Source organism: Nesoenas mayeri (assembly GCF_963082525.1).
Source record: "Nesoenas mayeri genome assembly, chromosome: 7".
Taxonomy (NCBI): Eukaryota; Metazoa; Chordata; class Aves; order Columbiformes; family Columbidae; genus Nesoenas; species Nesoenas mayeri.
Window position 1 is genome coordinate 25,223,862 of NC_137551.1, and position 15,625 is coordinate 25,239,486.

General features: G+C 60.2%; 1 protein-coding gene across 1 annotated transcript in view; it reads left to right on the plus strand.

The window, feature by feature from the left end:
• Nucleotides 1-14,432, plus strand: part of SLIT1 (slit guidance ligand 1) — a gene marked incomplete at both ends in the record, with an annotated part of 60,473 nt that extends 46,041 nt beyond the window's left edge. Inside the window, 29 exons of the mRNA XM_080348161.1 lie at nt 371-518; nt 1,025-1,096; nt 1,354-1,425; nt 1,526-1,597; nt 1,719-1,862; nt 1,998-2,161; nt 2,274-2,297; nt 2,768-2,912; nt 3,025-3,099; nt 3,330-3,473; nt 3,726-3,869; nt 3,993-4,159; nt 5,234-5,366; nt 6,419-6,487; nt 6,875-6,946; nt 7,117-7,188; nt 7,497-7,568; nt 8,920-9,083; nt 9,470-9,594; nt 9,813-9,910; nt 10,715-10,854; nt 11,219-11,312; nt 11,474-11,611; nt 11,960-12,197; nt 12,285-12,415; nt 12,511-12,665; nt 12,731-13,019; nt 13,898-14,109; nt 14,188-14,432. Of these exons, the coding sequence (XP_080204287.1) occupies nt 371-518; nt 1,025-1,096; nt 1,354-1,425; nt 1,526-1,597; nt 1,719-1,862; nt 1,998-2,161; nt 2,274-2,297; nt 2,768-2,912; nt 3,025-3,099; nt 3,330-3,473; nt 3,726-3,869; nt 3,993-4,159; nt 5,234-5,366; nt 6,419-6,487; nt 6,875-6,946; nt 7,117-7,188; nt 7,497-7,568; nt 8,920-9,083; nt 9,470-9,594; nt 9,813-9,910; nt 10,715-10,854; nt 11,219-11,312; nt 11,474-11,611; nt 11,960-12,197; nt 12,285-12,415; nt 12,511-12,665; nt 12,731-13,019; nt 13,898-14,109; nt 14,188-14,432 (3,818 nt within the window). The remainder of the gene's footprint in view (nt 1-370; nt 519-1,024; nt 1,097-1,353; nt 1,426-1,525; nt 1,598-1,718; nt 1,863-1,997; nt 2,162-2,273; nt 2,298-2,767; nt 2,913-3,024; nt 3,100-3,329; nt 3,474-3,725; nt 3,870-3,992; nt 4,160-5,233; nt 5,367-6,418; nt 6,488-6,874; nt 6,947-7,116; nt 7,189-7,496; nt 7,569-8,919; nt 9,084-9,469; nt 9,595-9,812; nt 9,911-10,714; nt 10,855-11,218; nt 11,313-11,473; nt 11,612-11,959; nt 12,198-12,284; nt 12,416-12,510; nt 12,666-12,730; nt 13,020-13,897; nt 14,110-14,187) is intronic.
• Between the last annotated feature and the right edge of the window lie 1,193 nt (nt 14,433-15,625).

Here is a 15,625-nt window from a genome sequence, read left to right on the forward strand (position 1 = left end):
AGGGATAAAGGTAGGGGGGACAAAGCCTGTCCCATCGAGGCAGCCCACCTCCACTCCCTGCCGTGAGCCACAGTTCAGAGCCTGGATGCACACTGTGGGCTTGCCTCAGGATGACACCGTCCATGCAGCAGGGACAGCATGGGGACAACACCACCGTATCAGTGTGACAAAGGGCACATCAGTCAATGCCCTTGGAGCTATGTGTCTTTTGCATGGGGTTGGGGCACACCAGGACCTTGTGCACCCACTCAAGGGTGCCACAGGCTGTACTGGCACGCCAAGCTGTCACCAGGGTCCCTTCCTTGGGGTGCTGCTACCCACCCGCCTGGCCCAGCTCTTTGCAACTCCATGCTGGCTGTTTCCTTGGCAGGACAAACGGACTTGGCACGTGCCCAGCTCTGCAGCTTGTCCTCTGGCTCTTGCCCGGCCATGTGCACTTGCAGCAATGGCATCGTGGACTGTCGGGGCAAGGGGCTGACAGCCATCCCTGCCAACCTGCCCGAGACCATGACAGAAATGTGAGTACAGCCCAGCACTGACCCTGCTGGGTGGCTTGAAGCAATGGGGACATGGGGGGCAGGCCCCAGGGCTCAGCCACTGCATGGGGCAGCAGGCCTTCCTTGCCCTTCTCCCACGTTGCCCAGATTTAGCCCTGGATTTAGCTGCATTAAAAATGTAAATAGAGAAATAATCTCCTTAGAGAAATCCAATTATGTTGCAAAGCCCCTGTTGGCTCAGCATGCAAAGCACATGGGAGGCAGCAGGCACCCCCAGACCCAGGGTGCTGAGGCGAAGGAGGTGATGCCCCCACCCCAACCAGCACGGCCCTCCCCAAAACATGCCACCGCTCCCTGATGGAGAAAGCCCTGAGCACAGGCTGCAAGTTGTCCCTGGGGTGAATGGTGCCACTCCAGTGGGGTAACTTACTGCAAGCCTGGGGGTTTTGCAGCCCTCCAACGCTGTCAATGGGGTGCTGGGGCTCAGCCAACCCTACAGCCCTAATCTCTCCCCCTTCTCTTTGCAGACGCCTGGAGCTCAATGGTATCAAGTCAATCCCCCCAGGTGCCTTCTCCCCCTACAAGAAGCTGCGGAGGATGTAAGTGTGCAGCCCCTACCAGCTCACCCCAAACTCCAGGACCCTTCACCCTGCTGGCCACTGCTGTGAGCCTGTAGCCCCCCACAAGAACAGGCATAGGCCACAGGGGTGACCCACACTGCAGCACTGAGATGGGATCTTGGGTACTCCCAGCTCTGTATGCTAGGTGCTGGGGGTCATCTCATGGACCCAGCAGGAGGATAGGGGTGTGGGCAAGAGAAAAGGGGACCAGGCCACCTTCTCCCTTTGTTTTTCAGAGACCTGAGCAACAACCAGATCTCAGAAATTGCTCCTGATGCCTTCCAGGGACTGCGCTCCCTGAACTCCCTGTAAGTGCCCACGCTGGGGTGTGTGGGGTGGACACTGCACCTCCTGAACCGTGTCCCCCACTGCTCCTCTATCTCTCTCACACCAGCCTTTCTCTCCCAGGGTGCTGTACGGCAACAAGATCACAGACCTCCCCAAGGGTGTCTTTGGGGGACTTTTCGCCCTGCAGCTGCTGTAAGGCCCTGGTGGCTGGGTGGGATGCTCTGTGGGGACATCGGGAAGTGGGGCAGAGGTCCCCAGCGCCCATGGTGCAGTGAAGGGGATCCCCAGCCTCACCTCCCTCCCTTCCTGCCAGGCTCCTCAATGCCAACAAGATCAACTGTGTGCGGGCAGACACCTTCCAGGACCTGCAGAACCTGTCGCTGCTCTCACTCTATGACAACAAGATCCAGAGCCTGGCTAAGGGCACCTTCACATCCCTACGGGCCATCCAGACCCTGTGAGTGCCCATGCCACCTCCAACACCCGGATGGTTGGGTGCTTGGGGGAAAAATCATCTCAGCGAGTAGACAGGGTTAGAGCTGGCTGTCACCCGCTGTCCCCAGCGGTGGGTCACCCAGTGTCCCCGGCACAGGCACCTGGCGCAGAACCCCTTTGTCTGTGACTGCAACCTCAAGTGGCTGGCAGATTTTCTCCGTGCCAACCCCATTGAGACCAGTGGTGCCCGCTGCGCCAGCCCCCGGCGCCTGGCCAACAAGCGCATCGGCCAGATCAAGAGCAAGAAGTTCCGCTGCTCGGGTGAGAGCCGTCCCTGTCCCTGCCACAGGCACCCTGCAGCACAGCTGTCCTCAGCCTTGCCCCAGCCTGGTGGCTGTGTGCTCAGGGTGCTGATGTGCTTTTCTCTCTGCAGCCAAAGAGCAGTATTTCATCCCAGGTAAGAGGAAGACCCACATGTGTATGTGGGTGTGTGATGCCCTTTGGACCAGGCTGCATCCATGGGTGGTTGTGCCAGAGCCCCATAGTCTGGCCCAGCAGGAACACCCTGCATTGCCCATCATTTCTGGTTGCTGAGTTCTCAGGTGCTGCGGTGATAAAGCGCTGGGTACCAGGGTGTGTTGCAGTTATCTCCCATTGTGCCATTACCCAGACGAGCACAGGGACATCCCCAGGGTTCAGCTCTGGCTGCAAGAGGGGAGAGGGTGGTGGACGCCACAGCATTCCACTTACTCAGGATAAATATCCCGGTAGAAAAGCTGCTTTGGGCATGGAGAGTAATAATATGTGCTCAGTGACTGGGATGAGAGGAGCTGGGGAAGAGATGGAGCCCAGCTGGGGTTGTGGGAGGATCAGAGGAGGGGAGGGCAGCTGCCCATGGGAGCCCACGCTGCCCTCACCGGCGTGCAGGGACGGAGGATTACCAGTTGAACAGCGAGTGCAACAGCGACGTGATCTGCCCCCCGAAGTGCCGCTGCGAATCTGGTGTGGTCGAGTGCTCCAACCTGAAGCTCACCAAGATCCCGGAGCGCATCCCACAGTCCACAGCTGAGCTGTAAGAACCTCCTCCTCCCTTCTGCAACCAGACCATTGTCAGTGCTGCGTTGGGTTTGTGACAGGCCCTTCACAGCTATCTCCTGAGCTCTTTTCCCTGCTACCCACCCCAGGCGCCTGAACAACAATGAAATTACCATCCTGGAAGCTACTGGTATCTTCAAGAAACTCCCACATCTGAAGAAAATGTGAGTATTGGGCAGGCACAGACCTGTTAGAAGTGCCCAGGAGCTGGGAACGCACGTGGGGGTCCTGATGCCAGGGCAGCCTGGGGCATGGAACTGGGGCCATGTCCTGACACAAGGGTTCCCGAGGGGCCTGGGCATCACAGGTTATTTGGTGGGACCTGGGGAGGCGGGGTTCAGGATGAGGTCGGGGCAGAGCCCCCCCATCCCAGCCTGCTTTCCCCTCTCTGCAGCAACCTCAGCAACAACAAAGTGTCAGAGATCGAGGACGGGGCATTTGAGGGAGCATCCTCTGTCAGTGAGCTGCACCTCACCGTCAATCAGCTGGAGTCAGTGCGGAGCGGCATGTTCAGGGGCCTGGACGGGCTGAGGACCCTGTGAGTTCCCCCTCCACCATAGGCACAGGGACAGGGACATCCCTGCTCCTCGGTCCCCTGTGCTGCCAGGCTGGTGCTGTCTGCATCACTATGGGGCCAGCTCAGGAGTGCGTTACCCATCTGCTGGCCATATCCAGAGCTGGGGGACAGGTTTTTACTGCGAGGTGGGCACAGCCTGGGCACTGCTGAGGTGCATTTCCCCCATGGTACCCACCCGGGTCGTTAGATGCCCTCATCCCCTTCCCTCTGCAGGATGCTGAGGAACAACCGCATCAGCTGCATCCACAACGACAGCTTCACAGGGCTGCGCAACGTCCGCCTGCTCTCCCTGTACGACAACCAGATTAGCACCATTGCACCGGGTGCCTTTGACACGCTGCAGTCCCTCTCCACGCTGTATGTCTCAGGGCCCCAGGGGAGGGTGCTCCCAGGCTGTCCCCGTTGCACTGTCGGGCTGCAGGGAGTCCCTTTGCCCAGGGGCTGCTCAAGTGATGCCCTTGTGTTCCCTCCCATGTGCAGGAACCTGCTTGCCAACCCCTTCAACTGCAACTGCCAGCTGGCCTGGCTGGGGGACTGGCTGCGCAAGAGGAAGATTGTGACGGGAAACCCACGGTGCCAAAACCCTGACTTCCTTCGGCAGATCCCACTCCAGGACGTGGCTTTCCCCGACTTCAGGTGTGAGGAAGGTAACTCACGGGCCCTGCGATGCTGAGGGTGAGGGGAGACCAGGCTGCTCCTCCCAAGCTGGCACTGCGCTCCCTGTCCCAGCACCATCCCTGCTCCTGGGATGTTCGGCAGTGTCCCACAGCAAGCCAGTAGCTCAGGGGGTCCCTGAGCCCATTAGCATCCTCCCCTAATGATGCACAAGTTTCTCTTCCTGGTACCCAGCCCTAGGGCTGCACTCAAATACCCACGAGCTGCTCCGAAGCCAGTGGAGGAATTTGCACCCACTGCACTGGGTGGCCTTTGTACGTGGGCAGGTCCATGCTGGCAAATGCTGTGCCCTGGGTGCTGTCAAGAGAAGATGAGAGGGCAAAAGCCACCAGGATTCATCCTGTTCCTTCTCTTCTCAGCCCCACACACGCACTGGAGCTGGGCAGACGGAGCAGGCGGGGAGCGTGCATGTTGGAGAGAAAAGCCTCTTAAAAAAAATTTTAAATTTAGAACAGCTTTTGAGCCCTCTGGAAAATATTTACAAACAAATCATCGTTTCTTCTGCTTTCCCTCCTCCACCACGTCAAAGACTGAAGGGTTGCATCCTGCGCCTTTCCTGACAGTGCGAGATAACATACGGTTGTCCCAGGGACGCCTCTCCTGCAGGAGCCCAGCGCCGCAGCAGGGAGAGGGGAGCAATACTGGCTCCTCCGTCTGCTCGGTGCAGGCATCTCTCCTTCTAGCCCGTGTCTGAGAGATGAGTGAAGGAGAATATTTCAGGAGGATTTGCAGGGCTGAGCTCCTTCTTCCATGCTGTCCCTGGGACTGCATTTTTACTTGAAAATGGTGAAAATCAGAGCAGCCTTGAGCCGACTGATTGCATCCATCCTGGTGGGACAAGCAGTTTCTGGGTGCAGGAGCCATCCTTGCGCTGCTCTCAGCCGCACTGTGGCTGTTGCCCACAAGCAGGCTGCCTGCAGCACCCTGCTCTGGGTGCAAGAGGAGACGGGCTGCATGGCAGGTGGGCACAAGGCATTGAGCCCAGGCACAGATGGTGTCCAAGAGCCGGGTCCCGGTGACTTTGTGACTCTCTATGCTCGATGCAGGTCAGGAGGAGACCAGCTGCATCCCCCGGCCCCAGTGCCCGCAGGAGTGCACCTGCCTCGACACCGTTGTCCGCTGCAGCAACAAGCACCTCAAGGCCCTGCCAAAGGGGATCCCCAAGAACGTCACAGAGCTGTGAGTGGTGGGCGAGTGCCCAGGATCTCCCCTCAACTGCCAGCGACTTTGCAGCTCTAGGTGGGGGAGTCTCTGCTGTGGAGTTGCAGGTGTCATGCCATCCCATGCACGCATCCCAGCCCCAGTCCAGTAATGGAAACAGGACCCCCACCCAGCCATGGGACCCTCTCCAGCCCTGATCCCAGCAAGGGACTCAGCAAGAGCCTTTCTGCTGACTCTGGGCTGCCAAGAGTGACGTGCAAGGGGTGTCATCACAGCAGCTGGGTCCCTGCTCTTTGGCCCTTGGGAGGGCACAGTGCAGGACAGACACCTCCTGCAGCTGCAGTGCCCACCAGCCTGACATCAGTGACAGGGACGGGGCCACCCTGCCACTGCCACCTCCCCAGCCCCTCTTGCCATCACCTCTCATCACAGCTGTGGGGATGCTCTGGGCAGACCCAGCTCTGAGCACACGGGATGTAGTTTGCCTGGGCTCAGCCACCCGTCACTGTGGGTGTCAGGGAGATACCCAAGCAGCCGTGCCAAGTCTGGATGCGTGGGCACTGTGATGCCCTTCACTGCAAAATGGGCTCTGCACCTGTCTGGGATGGGGGACGGGGGCACATTCTATGCAGGGGGTGTCAGCACTGGCTATGCACCTACATATGTGAACCACCCCCTCATACCCCTGTGCTGTCTCGCACACCCCTCCTCTCTGCATCCTGCGGTCTCTCTCACACATGCCTTGGGAATGGTTACAGCTGCCCACATTCACATCAGATGTGCAAACACAGCACGTGGCTGGCTGTGCTCACACATGCAGGCTGCTGGGAGACTGTCCCTGGGGACCCGCACACAGAGCCCCTGGGTGTGCTAGTGCATGCCAGCTCCCACAGCAACCTAGGGGTCCCCCAAGAGCCCCATGGGCCCTGAGTGCCAGGAGGGATGTGATGCTGGAGATGGTCCTCACAGCCTGAAGTCCATAGGGGTGTCTGTGCAGGAGAAATGGGAGAGTGGAGGTAGGAACCTCCTGCTCCTCAGCCACCTTGAGGTATTTTCATTCTCCCTTGCAGCTACCTGGATGGAAACCAGTTTACTCAGGTCCCAGGGCAGCTCTCCACCTTCAAGTACCTGCAGCTTGTGTAAGTAGAAGGGAGCAGGAGCCCAGGCAGTGAGTCCTGCTGCTGGGACCTGTGGATGAGAACAGGGCTGCCCCTGTGGTGCATGATCCCAAAAAGGGGCCTGGCGGTGTGCAGGGACCCCCAACATCCCTCTCTGTCCCCCCTCCATACCAGTACACAGCTGGCTGGCAGGGATGCTCAGCCCCTGGGTGCTCACAGCCTCTGCTGGTGCTGGGCATAGGGCCAAGGGGTGACAGTGGTATTGCTACCATCACCCTGTGTGACAGCCCTGCTGGTCCCTTGGTGCCATGCTGCTGTTAGTGCCCCGTTGCAGCTGAGCAGGTAGAGGAGCAGTGAGGGGGAAAAAGGGCCTGGCTGGCTCCAATCCCTGGGGTTTCTGTTTTCCAGCGATCTGAGCAACAACAAGATCAGCTCCCTAAGCAACTCCTCCTTCACCAACATGAGCCAGCTCACCACCCTGTAAGTGTGGTCCCTGCGGCATGCCACACCAGGCTGCCACCCGGCTGAGCTGTGGGGTGTTGTTCCTAAGGTGGAGGTGGTGTGGGGTTGTGGGGTTGGCTGAGGGGATGTGCAGTGATGCCTGTGGCGTTGCTGCCGGTGCTGTGTTTCCTCCTGCTTCCCTTCTGCAGGATCCTCAGCTACAACTCCCTGCAGTGCATCCCTCCTCTGGCCTTCGAGGGCCTCCGCTCCCTCCGGCTGCTGTAAGTACCTGCCTGTAGCCCTGCTCCCAGCCCCACTCATCTGCTTCTCTGCTGCTGCCTGTATCCCTGTGTCCCCTGTGCCTGCTTGGAGTGGGGTGCAGACAGGCAGGCAGGGTACAAGCTGCAGGAGCAAGGGGAGATGCATCGGCTTCTTGGAGCTGATGGTGCATTTGCAAAAGTGACAGTGCGGTGGGGTCCAGCTCTGTCACCCATGCCTGCATCCATGGCGTGGGTGCAGCCCAGCTGGCAATGGCCCTTGCTGCCCACCTTGGAGCTGCAGAGATCACAGGACCCTCTGTTCTCTGCAGGTCTCTCCATGGCAATGACATCTCCAGCCTCCCTGAGGGCATATTCGCAGATGTCACCTCCCTGTCCCACCTGTGAGTATCTCCTGCTCTGCAGGGCCCAGGGCTGGATGCAGGCTCAGGAAACCTTTAAAAACCACAGGACTGAGCTCAGCTTCTCTGGGACCTGAGCAGCCTCCTCTCCTCTTCTCTGGGCTGATATTTGGAACAGTGTTTGTGGGGTAGTGCTGTGCCTGCTCTCCTTGTGCTCAGACCTCAGGTCTAGGTGTGTAACCGAGCCCCCAGTGCTGCTGGGATAGCCTTGTGGTCCTTGCTGGAGGTGGTGTGGCATCTCCCACACCCCACCAGGTCCCTGGGGTCCCCTAGCACAGAGGTCAAGCCATGCAAGGTGTTGGCATGGCCATGGGTTGGCAGGAGCTGTTCTGACCCATGCCAGTGTGTCGTTAGCCTCCTGCCAGGGTGCTTCCCTGCAGCAGCTCCCCCAAATCTGACATCAAGCATCCTCCTGATGGTGGAGGTGTTTCAGCCCCTCTCTGAGGGAGCCTGTACCCCAGGAGCACAGTCCTGTACCCACTGCCCAGGGCAGAAGTTCAGCTTTGTTCATGGTGACTTTTCAGTCCCTTCCCTGTCCCCGCTGAGCTGTTCCCACCTGCCTGCTGGTAGCTGGTCCTGCTCCTGGCATCCTAGGGGTCTCAGGCTGTTCCTCCAGCATCTTGATTTCCAGTCTTGGCTTCTCTATGTGTTTGGGAGCAGCACTATTTGGTCTGGTCTTCTCTGCCTCTTCACCAATTTCCCTTGCTGTTGCCTTTGCTGCTGCCAGCCAGTGCTGCCAGTTCCCGCAGGGCTGAGCTGTGTCACCAGCCGGCGCTGTTGGTGCAGTAGGACCAGCTTTGTCATCCCCAGTGGATCTGCTGTCCCTGCTGCCTGCCTTCTGGGCTGCTGTCTCCTTCTTTCGTCACAGCCGTCGGTCACGCCAGCCCTTCATCACTGCTGACCTTCACAGTGACGGAGGATGCAAAGAGGCATCCAGCCCCTCAGCCTCCCACCACATCTGCTGCTCCCTGCCCCGCTCTGCTGTGGAGCAGAGCAGCCCTCCCTCCTCCTCCTCTCTTAGAGCAATTACTTGCTGTCTCCCAATGCTGTCCCCACGAGCTCCAGCCATGACCTTCTGGTTGTTCTCAGCAGCCCATTCCCATGTTCCTGCTCTGCAGGTTTGTGTGGCAGAGCCTAGGCTGGCCCCACAGCTCTTGTACAACAGTCCTGTTGTTTCTGTTTTCTCTGTTTGGTCTGGAAATAGAGAAACACTGGGTTCCCCCCTCATGTGGCAGCCCAGCCAAGAGACCAAGTCCTGTCGTGTACCAAGGTCTGCAAACCCAGCTCCCTCTGCAGGGCAGCAGGTGCAGTTTTGCCCTTTCTTCCCCTGTAGAGCCATCGGGGCCAACCCCCTGTACTGCAGCTGCAACCTGCGCTGGCTCTCCAGCTGGGTCAAGACAGGATACAAGGAGCCAGGCATTGCCCGCTGCGCTGGGCCCCCTGACATGGAAGGCAAGCTGCTGCTCACCACCCCCGCCAAGAAGTTCGAGTGCCAAGGTGAGAGGCGCCCGCGCTGTCTGTCTGGCCATCCGTGTGCTCCTCAGGCAGGGCAGCAGGTGTCATGGGGAAACAGGCTGCCTCCTGCCCCATGCCCAGCAGAGAGATGCTCTGTGAGTCTGGCAGACTCCAGCATTTCATCTGTTGAGCTGCCTTGTGGAAAACGGGGACCGGGATGCTTCTGTCCCCTTACCTGACTGGTGGCATGTCCCTCATGACCAAGTGGAGCACGTGCCTGTCCCATTGCCTGGCACACAGCCCCTCAGTCGGGCAGGCTCTGCTCCCAGACACTGCTGAGGCTCTGCCTCCTGTGTTGGTGCCCCCAAATGGACACTTCCCCATCACTCCCCACACTGGTGGTCATCTCCTCACCTCCTGTCCTGCAGGCCCACCGGCCCTGAGTGTCCAGGCGAAGTGCAACCCATGCCTCTCCAGCCCCTGTCAGAACCAGGGCACCTGCCAAAACGACTCCCTCGGCTCCTACCGCTGTGCCTGCCCCAGTGGCTACAAGGTACCATGGTTCTAGGGGTTCCCAGTGTGGGAGGACCTGTCCCTGCAGAGGGGAAAGGGGCAGTGTGGGGGGGTCTGCCATGCCCCCAGGGCTCGCTGCCTGCAGGACCATTCCCCCTCCCTGCACACCTCAGTGCCCTGCTGAGTGGGACAGGGCAGGGGGAGCAGGACACAGTGCTGTGGCACCCTCCTCGCTCCCACATCTCCCTCTATCCCCAGGGCAGGGACTGTGAGGTGGCACTCAGTGGCTGCTCCTCCAACCCCTGTGCCAATGGGGGAACCTGCCAGCCCCAGGAGGGGGAAGGACTTGGGTTCAGGTGAGTACTGGATGGGGACCCATGAAAGATGGGTGTTTGGGCAGTGGCATGGAGCCCTGGCATCCCACAGAGCCATAGTCTGATGCTTCCTTCCCTGCCCATGTGCTCCCTTGGGTGTATAGCTGGGCTGTTGCATTCATGCAGCAGCTCCAGCCCGTGGTGCCTGCTCTCTGCAGCCCTGCCTGCAGCTCCTACCAGCAAACACCAGCAGGGATGAGCACTGGCTCTGCTTCCCCACGCCTCCAAGCCCTGCAGACTCCTGTGCTGAGGGCAGGGGACAGAGAGGGTCCCACTGCCACAGGAGGTGTGGGGAGGCAGAGGGCAATGAGGATTTGGGCTGGGTCTGGCTGCCACAGCAGGGGGGTCTGTGCAGGACAGGGCAGGATGCAGCCCTGGGGCTGCTGCTGCTCCCTGCGGGGCTGCCGTGCCCCCATGCAACCCTTTATACCCTGAATGCTTCAGCCCTTTCTGGGAACCAGGGCCCAATTAGTGGCTGAAAATAGACAGGAGGCTGGGGGCGAGGACGTGGGCTGCACAACTGCCTGGACCCCTGGGCTGAGTGGCCTCTCAGCCTGTTGTCGTGGCAACTCAGCATCCTCCTCACTGTGTGCTCTGTGTGGGGCTGCGTGCTGCCACCCTCCTCTCTGTGCCTGGTGTTCGGCAGGGGGGCACCAGAGTCTGCTTCCCAGAGTCTCTCGGCATGCCTGTGTGCTCCTTGCCAAGGTCCTGTGTTGCCATTTTGGGGGGGATCACCCCAAAACACTCTATTTCCCACCCCTGATGATGCCCTATGCCCTGCGGCAGGTGCCTGTGCCCAGTGGGCTTCGAGGGCCCAAACTGCCACACTGCCAGCGACCCCTGCAGGGAACACAGCTGTGAGAACGGGGGCTCCTGCGTGCCCGGTGCCGCCAACTACACCTGCCTGTGCCCTGCCCGCTACACAGGTAGGGCGCTACACACCTGCCTGTCAAGGGGATGTGCCCAGTGCTTCTCTCTTCCCACTGATGAATGCTAATAGCTTCTCTGCCTGCTGTCTCAGTGCCCATCACCACAGCCTCTGGGACCAGCCACCTGAAGTTTGGGTACATCTGGCTGAGTCCCCATCCCCTGGGGTGCCCTCACTACCTGTCTGGGGCAAGAGCTGCCTCCGGCAAAGGCCTGCACCCATGGCAGTGTGAGCCGCGGGCTCCACAGCTCCCTGCCTTGAGCTGAGCCCCGGGGGCTTCCCCTGCCCCACGGGGGCCAGGGCTGTCCCTCCAGTCCCAGAGCTGATGGACACCCCCTGGCACCCCCTTGTCTGCCCTGCAGGGGATTTCTGTGAGCAGCCACCGGATTTCTGCTCAGCTGAGCTCAGCCCATGCCAGCATGGCTCCACCTGCATCTCCACCAGCCAGGGGCCCAGGTGAGAACCCCTCCCCACACTGCTTTCTCCCAGCTGTGTGGTGGGGAAGATTAGGTCTGGGCAGCTGCAGGTTATGGGCTGGCAAGGGTCACGGGGAGGGTGACACCAGGAGGGAGAGGTGGGAAGGGAAGAGGCGGCTGTGAGCCTCTCACCTGCTCCAGGTGTGAATGTGCGCCTGGCTACGTGGGGAGCAACTGCAGTGAGGACTTCAATGACTGCCAGGACCACCGGTGCCAGAATAACGCCCGCTGCCTGGATGAGGTGAATGGCTACTCCTGCCTCTGCACCGAGGGCTACAGGTACTGCCAGGGAGATGGGGGGTGCTCTGAGAGGATAATGGGGAAGGTTACATGTCACTGAGCAGGAGGGACCAGCCCTGGCTACCACATCCATCCATCCATCCCAGTGCAAGAGGAGGGTGTGGGGCTAGGGGTGTATGTCCTCATGGGTAAAGGCTGAAGGGAGCCAGCAACCCTGGGGAGAGACCCCAGGACAGGACTCAGCATCCAGGCATCCTTCTGACACCACTGGCTGGAGAGTCTCCCTGGGGACCCCAAAGCGGAGTGCTATCAGAGCCCCATGGGGCAGTGGGCAGCAGGTAGGGTGCCATCCCACCCCTGTGCCTCGCAACACCCTTGACCCTGCAGTGGCCAGCTCTGCGAGATGCCACCCCGTGCCACCGGCCAGCCTGGTCTCTGTGAGCGAGCTGAGTGCCAGAATGGGGCCCCATGTGTGGAGCGGGGCACCCGTGCCCTCTGCCAGTGCCTGCCTGGCTTTGGTGGCCCCAAGTGTGAGAAGCTGCTGAGTGTCAACTTTGTGGACCGTGACACGTACCTGCAGTTCACCGACCTGCAGGACTGGCCGCGGGCCAACATCACGCTGCAGGTGAGCGGTGGGGGGTGTGGCGGCATTGGGGGATGGCATCAGGGGTGTAGCCCCAGGGATTTGTGCTCTCCCTTCTCCCCCTGCCAGGTCTCCACAGCTGAAGGCAATGGCATCCTGCTTTACAATGGTGACAGTGACCACATGGCTGTGGAGCTGTACCAGGGTCATGTCAGAGTCAGCTATGACCCCAGCACTCACCCCAGCTCGGCCATATACAGGTACCTGCCACCCCTTCCCTGCTCACTGGGGACTGCCAACCCCATTGTGTGGGCTTGGGGGGTCCTCAGCCCTCCTCACCAGCGCTCCTCACCAGCGCCGAGACCATCAATGACGGGCAGTTCCACACCGTGGAGCTCGTGACCTTTGACCAGATGGTGAACCTCTCCATCGATGGTGGCAGCCCCATGACCATGGACAACTCGGGCAAGCACTACACGCTGAACAGCGAGGCCCCCCTCTATGTGGGAGGTAGGAGAGGGGCTGGGGGGCTGGTGGGTGGCAGCCAGACATGCTGACAGCCCTATTCTCCCCAGGGATGCCTGTGGACGTCAACTCAGCTGCCTTCCGCCTCTGGCAGCTCCTCAATGGCACCAGCTTCCATGGCTGCATCCGCAACCTCTACATCAACAATGAGCTGCAGGACTTCACCAAGACGCGGATGACGCCCGGGGTGGTGCCAGGCTGCGAGCCCTGCCGCAAGCTCTACTGCCTGCACGGCATCTGCCAGCCTGCCGGCGCCCAGGGCCCGGTCTGCCATTGCGAGCCCGGCTGGGATGGGCCCCACTGTGACCAGCCCCGCGGGGGCCCCTGCCAGGGGCACAAGTGAGTGTCCCCACATCGCTGCCACACAGCAATGGCCCTGCCCGCTCCTCCCATTGTCTGTCCAGCCATGCCGTGGCGGTGCTGTGCCGTGGTGGCTGCGCTGTGCTGTGGTGGTGTCATGCCATGCCACTAGCACAGTCGTGTCGGGGTTGCACTGTGCCCGTGGTGCTGTGCCAGAGCCGCACCAGCGCTGTGGCTGTGCTGTGCCACCATGGCTGTGTTGTCCCCAAGCCAGGGTTCTTTCTGCCTGGTGTGCATGCATGTGAGCCAAATTTAGCACACAGCAACGAGATATTGCTTATTACAGAGTTGCGCAAGTCTGGATGCTGGAATAAAGCGAGCACACCAGAAAGAAAAGTAACAACTATTATATATGAAATCTTATCACTACATTCACAGACTCAGGGCAGCCCTAAAGAGCCAATTGTTTACATATTTGCATATTGGTTACATAGTCATTTTAGCGTATAATGAGCAATGTTCAGCTCAAGGACATTTTATCCAACAGTCTTGACATATATCTTAAAACAAGACTCAACTAATTGTATGGGCTCCAGAATTTCTAAAGCTGCAAAGGTCAGTGGTCTATGTAGTTTCTGATTAGCTGTTTTGCAAGTCACTCTTATCTTCATTAGAGGAGCAGACTGACCTAAAACTGAGAGGATTTACATATCTTTAGGTTAGCAACTGCCGACAGGGTTCATTCTTTTAAGTGGTAGTGACTAGAGATGTGCCATAGCAGTGCTGTACTGTGGCAGTGCCCTGTGCGATGCTGTGTTGGCGCCACGCTGGTGCTGAGCCCCGCCATGCTCTGTGCTGGTGGGCCATGCATGTTGTTGCCATGCTGGCATGTGCCTGACAGTGCTGGGTGCCCACAGGTGTGTGCATGGGCTGTGCCTGCCCCTCGACGCCCTCTCCTACAGCTGCCAGTGCCACGAGGGCTACCAGGGTGCCCTCTGCAACCAGCCTGCCGAGCCGCCTGACCCCTGTCACCACTGGCCCTGTGTCCATGGCCACTGCCGCCTCGCCCCAGGGGGCCAACCCACCTGCGAGTGCCACAGCGGATACACCGGAGCCCTCTGTGACCAAGGTAGGTGCGGGGGAGGTGGGTGCCCAGGGGGAGCAGCCCCGCACTGGGACAACGAGGCTGAGCATTGCTGTCCCACAGAGCCCGAGTGCCATGGGGAGCCGGTGCGGGACTACCACCAGGTGCAGCGGGGCTATGCCATCTGCCAGACGACACGGCCGGTGGCCTGGGTGGAATGCCGGGGGGCCTGCAGCAGCCCTGGAACTGGCTGCTGCACTGGGCTGCGGCTCCGGCGCAGGAAATACGCCTTCGAATGCAGCAACGGCTCAACCTTCGTGGAGGAGGTGGAGAAGCCCAGCAAGTGCGGCTGCAGCCAGTGCCTCTGAGCGGCCACTGGCCCTGGAGAGCTTGGGGGCTGGTGGGGAGCGCCCCCGGAGCCAAGGACTTTGCTTTGCCCTGCAGCTGTGGTGCTACTGTCCGGGTGTTTCCGAACTGCATCTGCATCGGGGAAGCCTGACGGAGGGTAGAGCTGTTGCATCTAGAGGTTTGGGGAAAAAAACAAACAAACAAAAAAACCAGAAACAAAGCAAATGTGTAGATAGAGGATTTTTAAGAACTGCAGCTGCACAGATGTGTGGATATGGGGTGGGCGCTCTGGCCAGCTGCTCCCTGCCTGCTCCCTGTGGCACTCTGCCTTTCCCTGGCACAGCCCTGCAGCCATGGAGGGCAGCGCCTGTGTCCCTCTGTGTGTCCCCTCCCCAGCAGTCCAATTCCTTGTATCCATCCAGGTGAGCTGGGGGCTTTTCCAACTCCTGGGGCTGGAGCAGGGGGACCTGAGGTTGCAGAGCCTCACAGACTGTGGCAAGCAGGGGCTTGCAGAGGGCTGCATGGTGCAGCTGGTGTCCCGTGGTCCCGGCAAGCCCAAACACTGGCTCCCTGCAGCGAGCGGTTCCCCAGTGCCCTGGCTGGGGTGCTGGAGCCCAGAGTGCCCTAAATAGTGCAACCAGCTCCACAGCTGCAGCCTGATCCACTGGTGGTACTTCTGAGCTGTGCTCACTGGCTAGGCTCTGAGTTGCATGGGACACAGCTCCAGACACTGCAGTGGCATCAGGGTCATGCCAGGTGGAGCGGGGCCAGGCTGGTCTCAGGCATGCTGAGCAAGGGTGCAAGCAGTGGGGCACAGGTATCTGGGGAGGGGAGTGTCCCAGCACCACCCCTGCCATGTTCCATGAGGTCCAGCACTGTGCTATTTATTTGGAGGGGGCCCCAAATGCTGCCAGGACAGGCAGGTGGCTCTGTTCCAGAGCTGGGAGCTGCATGGGAACCCCTTTCCTACAGGCTTGACCCTGGGGGAGCTCTGCAGCTGGGTTCTCGAAGTCCCACTGGCCCAGCCAGCCGGGGCAGGAGGCTGCTGGGACAGCCAGGGTGTGCGTTTGCTGTGACCATCACCAGGGCGTCAGCCTTGTGGGTGCCGGCGCCTATTTGAAGACGCAAGCCTGGAGCTGACACTGCTGCCAGGGCAGGTACTATGAGGTCGTGGACTTGATGTGGACGCCCAGGCAGCCCCCTCAGAGCCTGC